We start from the raw sequence: 7,834 nt of genomic DNA, 5'->3' as shown, positions 1-7,834 counted from the left end.
GCAGGGGAAAGGCAGAAAGGGGTTTGAGAAAGGGCTGAGGATGTGGCAGGGGCTGGGAAGGGGTTTGGGAAGGGGCTGCGGCAGGGGCTGTGGATGTGGCGGGGGAAGGGGTTTGGGAAGGGGTTTGGGAAGGGGCTGCGGCAGGGGCTGTGGATGTGGCGGGGGAAGGGCGGGAAGGGGACGCTGCCCCCGCCCCCGGCCCGGCCCGGCCGCCGCGGTCACGTGCAGGCGGGGCGGCGGAGCGGTCACGTGAGCGCGGGGCCGGGGCGGAGGGGAAGATGGCGGCGGAGCGGGAGCCGCCGCCGCTGGGGGAGACGCGGCCCGCCGACCTCGAGGAGCTGGAGGACGGCGAGGACCTCTTCACCAGTACCGTGTCCACCCTGGAGGTGAGGATAGTCCGCCCTCCGCAGTAGGCTCCGCTTCCCGTGGTCGGCCTGCCGCCCGCCGGGCCCTTCCCTCTCCTACCGTCCTTCCCCTCCCCTCTCCCCGTCAGGCCGCCGGTTCTTCGCTCCTGCCCGGCCCTCGAACTGCTGCCCGGGCCTCCGCCCCGCCGCAGCCTCTGCCGGCCCGGCCTTCGGCCGCGGCCCCACCGCCCGCCCCTGCTTCGGCTCCTCGGTGCTTCCCTCACGGCGGGCAGGGGGCTTCTGCTGCCAAGAGAAACTCAAAACTCTTTTCTCCAAGTACCGCCGTTATCCCTTCTCGTACCCTCTTCTTGTGCTGCCGGGGAAATATTCCCACCTTTCCTCTTTCCAGTTTCTCTGGGGGGGGTTGTGGGTGTGTGTCCGTCTTAGGCTTTGAGTGGATTAATAACGACCCATTTTCTTTGTTTGGCCTCTTTCCGAAGCTTCACCCCATTCCGGTTTGCAAATCTAGCAGAAACTTACTTCTCTCTGAGGTTTCTTCCAAGGGAGCCGACGCAGTGCTGGGCTGCGGCGGCTGCTGGGACCTGCTGGGAAAGAAGCACGAGGCGACATGAGAAATGCTCATGTGTTCATCCTTTATAGTGGGAGCCTTTTTGGCGAGTTGTTGTGGTCACGTTCCACCTATGTGTTTTGCCAGTATCTTTTGGAAGAACTTTATTTTTCCTGTACGCAGATGCCCATTTAAAAAGAAAATTGTTCTGTTCCTCTTTTCCTGAAGAGCCTTCTGTCCCTGACCTTTACAGAAATAGGATTGGTGCATGCTTCTTTGGTTTTGCGCTGGCGGTTGCCTGTCCTTAACAAAAAGCCCTGCAGTATACAAAGAGGCTTTTAAATGTATCTTAAAGTCACTTGCCTTTTCTCAAGCTACTTTCTTTTTTTCTTTCTTTTTATAGATGCATAATCTGTGCATTGGTAGAAAAAGATCAGTGGAAAAAATGCACTGAAGGAATAAGAAATGATGTGAACCTGCAGTTGACAAGAATTGCATGAGTAGACTTCTGTGCATCTCTGTGTGACACAGTGTGTATTACTGGAGTCTTGTTCAGTGCAGTGAGAAAGACTGCAGTGTAACATAAACAATGTTTTTATTGATGTGGTCTAGAACTAAAACTGCAGGAGATAAGATAGATTTAGTGTCCAAATCACAGTTACCATGAGATAAAAAAGTTACTGAAACTCCTCTAACTGCAAACATTGGCAAAGAAATAGGCTTTGTATCAGTTGTTTTGGCTGACAATTCCACTGTGCTGCTTTGTTTATGTACACAGTCTGTTTGGAATGGAGTCTCTAAGTAGAAAGGGGAAGCCTCTTTGCTTAAAGAGAAGCTTTTAAAAGCTGTGTCAGTAAGCTTTTTTGACATTAGCATTTAGGGCAGTGCCTTAATCTTGTGATTTTCCTGCAAACGTGGAAGGAAGAGGTCATGAAAGTTGACTTTGGACTTCTTACTAGCTTGAGCAAAGACTGATGGATTCAGTGTATAGGGTACCATAGTCCAGAGAAGAATGATTATCTCGTGATGTGGGCCTAGTTAAACTGTTGTCTTGAGTGTTAGTTTAATCTGTAAATGTTCATGGAGGAACTGATTATAAATGGTAGTGGGAGTTGTATAGTAACAACAGAATGGTGTCATGCTTTTTGTAGTTAAAAAAGTAGGTGAGAGTGTGGCAAAAGACACTGAGGTCCAAAGCCAACTTACATGAAGGCTTTGGTACTTTGAAAGGGTTCCCAACTGGTTTATCTTGGAGCTGTCCATTTGTGTTTAGCATGATTAATTTCAGTCCCTTCCTATTTTATCTTGCTTTCTCTTTGCAGTTCACAAAATGTGTGCTGAGCCTTTCCTGCCTATAATTTGATTGTGCAGTGGAAAATCTGTATGGTTTGTAATAGGTCTTTCAAATAGCTTCCATATTAACAAAGTTTCCATTTAGAAAACACACGCTAAGTTTCTTTTGACAAAATATGCATTCAGTGTATGTTATAAATGGGAATCATGTAGTGCTTAAATACGGAAAGGCTTAGTTACTTCGGTGGCTTCAAATGGAGAACACTTTTTATTTCACGTTGAATTCTCTGATGTGAAGAAAAAATAAGATGGAGTTTTAACTTTCTCTGTGCATGTTGTAAAAAAGTTAATGTCTTGAACTGAGCTCTCTTAATTGTAGAAAATAAAACGTTAGAAAGAACTCACTGAGCTGTAACACCTGGAATTTCTGGGGTACAGTGGAAACACATTTTAGGACTTGAAAGTTTGCTGTGTGGCAGAGAATGAGAACTCTTCCTTTCTGTCATCTTAGAACACCTATGAACTGGGAATCAGGTTGGGCAGCAACTTTCCTCAGCTGATGGGATGCTCATTTCCTTGTCAGATATCCACAGTGCCTATGAGTAGTAGAATGAGAATGATTATTTTGTTTTCATTGTGCCAACTGTATTGTGAGTCTGGACAACTGCTTTTTAAATTCATGGTTGCTCAAGAGGTTTCTCTTTAGCTGCCAGAGTAGCTTTCATTAGTGAGAACAGCCAGGATGAATCATGTAGATAGTTTAAGCCAAAATTGCATTTACAGTGATATTCAGTGGTGAATTCCATGTGAATAATATTGCTGGTTGTTATGTATATCTGCTGGTTGGCATATACAATGCTCTCCTAGGTATCAGGTTTTTGTAGCTCAGTGCCTTCCTGAGGCCTAGGTAGACTTATCTACTTGCTAAAATTTCAAGTGCATGGATTTTAGCAGGGTTTTGGTCAGTTGGTTTTTTTGTTGTTGGGTTGTTTTTTTTAAAGAGTGTGCATGGTTTGCACAGCAAGAAGTTCTGGAAGTTAGCTGTGCATTATGAGAAGAATCACTCCCTGTTAAAAGTTTAATCAACAAACTGCTAATTTGCTCTCTGTGTCCTCTGCTCCCTTTAGAAGGGACCACAAACAACTGTATGAAAGTCAAATTTGATGACATGTATGATAAGATATATGTTAGATTTTCTGAAAAAATGGTATTTTCACTGTTACTCTCTTTTCACTGTTTCTGCCTTCTTCCTCCTTCATGCACCAGTCTGGGTCTCTGTCACCTTCCTCATTTATGTTGTACCATTTCTAATTTCATTTTCCCTAAACTTCTCCCTTATTTCTATATTGCCAATCTGTCTTTCGTGAAGCAGGTGCCATGTGACCACAGGAACCAAGGATACCACCTACTCCTTCACACAGTATTTGTATTCCCTTACTCCTGTTTGTTGGCGTTTTGTTTTTTTTTTTTTTTAATGGAAAAATACGTGGAGGAACTTGAAAATAATCAGTGAGCAGTAGATGTGGTAATTTATCAAGGACTTTATTTATTTATAATCTATTTAGGGCAGGGTGTGTAATAATTTCATTGCCAGTTGATCAGTTTATGTCAAAGATCTGCAATATGCATTTGGTTTTTGCACATAAGGCAAAACACTAGATAGCTACAGAAGTCCAGATGGCTTTAATGGTATCCATTCAGTTTAACAGTGGCCATTACAGAGAAAGCACTAAAGATCCCACTGGAATATCTGAGAGGAAAACACTAAGTCCTTCACTACTGTACTATACCTTTGCAGAAAGCTAAGTCTGTATCCAAGATTAATTGATGTAATTCTACTGAAAATGTGCTTGATGTTAAATCCAGGCTGTAATGGAAGTATCTGGAAGTTCATTCCAGTGTGGCTGCTTGTGTCATCTTTCTTTCTGCTGCAAATGATACTGTCCTACCATTGAGTCTGTTCTCTCTGCCCACGCTGTGATCTATGAGCTCCTGTAACCCCATTTCAGACAATGAGCTGGGTTAACCTGAACAGCTAGAATATTATGATGGCCACCTTTGGTCAGCCCACTGTGTTTTGACTGAGGGAAGCTAGGAGGGGTTCATGCAAGCAGAACTAGTTTGGGGGGGTACCCTACTAAGAGAAGGGAGGATGTCCAAATATCTGGAGCTATAATTTCAGCCAGCAGAAAGTGCAAGATCTTTTCCTTGTTTCTTCATCAGTCAGAGCTGTAAAATACTTGGTTATTTCCTTCAAATTTAATGAACAATAAAAGAACAGAAAATTGAGCTTGTTATTGACATTGTAAGTTGGAATGGGCCCATGGGCGTCTTGCCAGAAACTTGTTTTCAAGAAAGACGAGGCAGGATCCTGACTATCCTACATATCTGGATGTCCTGGCCCTTGAGTATCTTGGTTATTGGAGGCTGCACCAGACTTTCAGCTCAGGACTTGTTCAGAAATTTCACAGCTGTGTACATTTCGGGAAATTGATGTGTTTGTGACATTTTGTGAATCCTTGACATCAAGTAAGTTTAAAGTTTCTGAACAGGTATGCTGTCTGTCTCTGTCTGGGCCATGAGGTTTTTGTTAGTTTCATCTCCATTTCTTGTCTAATACAGAGATTTTCACTGCACTAACTACTACCTCCTTTGACAGCCACTTTCATTGGCCATTTTAGCTGTACTTTGTAGAGATACAACACAAAGTTGAGGTCCTGTCAGATCCATAGAAGACTGTAACTGAAATAGCTTAATATGTTGTGTTCATGCATGGGTGCTTTTTTGGTTTTTGAGAGGCTGAATAGCACTTTATGACCCACTGGCTGTGCAAAATAATCAGATTGTTAGAAATTATTGACTCTAGTTTTTGATACATCAGGGCTGTGCCTTGCAGGGTTTTCATAGTTCCTTTAGGACTATGTCCATTTCAAAGAGAAGAAACTATACTTCATTGCAAAACTCTTAAGCTGATGCAGTATTCAGACCATGAATAGTTTTTAAGAAGCTTCTACACATTGTTCTTTTCTTATAAAGTCACAACCATTTGTGAATATATTTAACCCCATTCTTAATTTATCTTGTCTGAGAACACAGCTGTTTAACAGGACCAAAGAGCCACAGAGAGATTAATAGACCAGTAGATACCTTACTCACCTGTCAGCTTGTTGAAGTTTATTTCCATCTGGCATTCATGGCTCACCTTGGCATGGTAGAGAAGAACTGGAAGGGTAAAAATTAGAGGACCGGTGGACAGAGATGAAGAGAATTTAATGGGTAGAGTAAAAGTTGCATATGCAAGCAATATAATGAACTTATTCACCCCTTCTGTGGGCAGGCCCATGCTTAGCCATCTTCAGGAAGACAGGAGTGTAATGGTGACTTAGAGAAATGCTGTAACTCCAAACATCCTCTCTGTCCTCCTTCTTCCCCATAGCTTTGCTGAGCACATTTTTACAAGGTATGGGATATCCCTCTGGTCAGCTTTGCTTTTCAGCTTTCTGAGGTGCCCATAAGGTCTGAGTCCTTGCATTTTGCTTGTATTCTCATATGGAATTCAGAGAACACTGCTGGTAACTGCTCTGCTAACTACAGCTGTGAAACCTGGTATCTAGTGCAGAAATACTGGCTTTCTTTAACAGTGCGATTGGACAGGATCTTTCCCAGCTCAGTAACAGAGACTTGGTGGCATGTATTTTATAGCCAGTCCTAGAGGAATCTGTTTCTTTCTTCAAAGTGGATATAACTCCGTATTGACCTTTGGTTAACTTGTAACTTTAGGCATGCAGCTGTTTGCCATGGGTTGATCAGGTTTAAGTGTTTAAAGTGAATATTGTGTCTGATAGAATTTAATGTTGTGATTAGAAGCCAGGTACCACCAAAAATAACGATTAGTAACCAAAATAACTACCTCTGATAAAACTAAGATAGACTGAAGGAATAGTTTGGAGGTGTGAGCATTCTCCAAGGGCTCTTTTCCACCATTCATTAATCAAGAGCATAATTAAGTGGTAAAGCAGAAAGCTCTCTGCTGATGTGCTACAAGGGTTCAGGAAGGCTTTTGTTCCCTGTTACTGTCTGTATTAGAGCTCTTTTTCATGGCAGTGGCTTGACAAACACAAACCTATGTGCATTCTGCATCTGTGGCAGTGTGGGACTCCCACTGTGTCATGAACTTCCAGGCTGTCAAAATGTAAGTCGATTGCTGTTCAAAGCTGAATAGCAGCAAAACTGGTTTGGAATGAGTACCTAGGATGTTTCAGTGAAGAACTGCTTTTGCTGATAAAACTTTAAACTTCTTGAACCTCAAGCATTTGGAAATCAAGCATTTCCATGCTCTTCTGTTCTAGTTGGAGTACAAGGTCTTGAACTTGCATCTCTACACAGCATTGGCTGGAGAAACAGACCATTTCTTCTGAAATATGCTATTTCTGAGTTCTGAAATGGCCTAAAAACTTTGGCTATTATGTGTAACACATACATACTGTCAGTTGTAAAATATTGGAGCATATCAGGTGCTGTGATTTTCTTGCATCTCCTAGCTCATTTAATGTAAATTATTGCGAGTCTTGTAATACAACTGAAAGGAGTGTTGTCTCCTTATGATACTTCCCAGGGTCTTCACAGAGTGGACATACATACCTTTATTACTCCAGAGCACTCTGTTTCCTGTGGGGTCATTTTGGCATTTGTTTAATAGAAGATAAGAAGTGTTCATGTGACTAGTGAATTTGTTCCTTACAAGGTTAGAAACTACTACCTACGTACAGTTTCTAAGCATTTCTTCTTTGATGTTCTTTGCAGGCTCTAGGGCAATATCCAACCAAGAGTTTCAGAGACTGCTCCTTTTGTTATTCATCGCTTTGTTTTATTTCTGGTTTCCCCATGTTGTATGTGGGCTTTTCAGAGAGTGGCAGCTTTTGGCAAAAGGAAGGAGATACGATCTCTTCTGTCATTTGAATGGATCAGTTCCTTGTTGCAACCAAAGTCTGGTTCTGCTGATTTTGGCTGGGGTAGAGTTAATTTTCCTCACAGTTGTTAGCACGAGACTCTGTTTTGGATTTGTGCTGAACACAGGGTTGATAACACAGAGATGTTTTTGTTTTGCTGAGCAGGGCTTACCAAGGCCTTTTCTGCTTTTTGTGCTGCCACACTGGTGAGGGAATTGAGGATGTATGGGAGGTTGGGAGGAGACGCAGCTGGGACAGGTGACCTGAGCTGACCAAAGGATATTCCAGACCATCTGAATCGTGCTCAGTACATAAAGTGAGGGGAAGAAGGCAAGAAAGCCAGTTATAAGGAAGGCCTCTCTGTTAGGACTCTTGCCTCTGCTACATTTATGAATGTGAAAATACAATCTGGACAGACTTTTTCAGTGACTTTCCAGTAATTTTCAGTCTTTTTTAAAAATCTTTTCTAGTCTGCTGGTTTCCTTGAAGTGTAGCCTTAAATATCTAGTATCTTTTTAATACATGCCTGCGTCCATGAGTAAATATGCTGTTGTTGAAAACTCCTTAGCTAGCTATCCTGGATGAAGTTGCAAGAAGTGAGTTTTGCAAATACTCTAGTACTACAGCAATAAACAGAGTTGATACTTACTCAAGAAAGATTTTTCTAACTGAAGCACTGA

The 7,834-nt window shown here is 42.7% G+C and overlaps 1 protein-coding gene across 1 annotated transcript in view; it reads left to right on the top strand.

Annotated features, from left to right (window-relative positions):
• The first annotated feature begins 266 nt into the window (after window positions 1-266).
• Window positions 267-7,834, top strand: part of SNX2 (sorting nexin 2) — a 32,584-nt gene continuing 25,016 nt past the window's right edge. The window contains exon 1 of the mRNA XM_082301275.1: window positions 267-386. Within this exon, the coding sequence (XP_082157401.1) occupies window positions 279-386 (108 nt within the window). The 5' untranslated portion in view covers window positions 267-278. The remainder of the gene's footprint in view (window positions 387-7,834) is intronic.

This window comes from Coloeus monedula, assembly GCF_965178545.1.
Source record: "Coloeus monedula genome assembly, chromosome: Z".
In the NCBI taxonomy this organism is placed as follows: Eukaryota; Metazoa; Chordata; class Aves; order Passeriformes; family Corvidae; genus Coloeus; species Coloeus monedula.
Note: the sequence above shows the minus strand (reverse complement) of the source record. Positions and strands in the feature narration are given on the sequence as shown.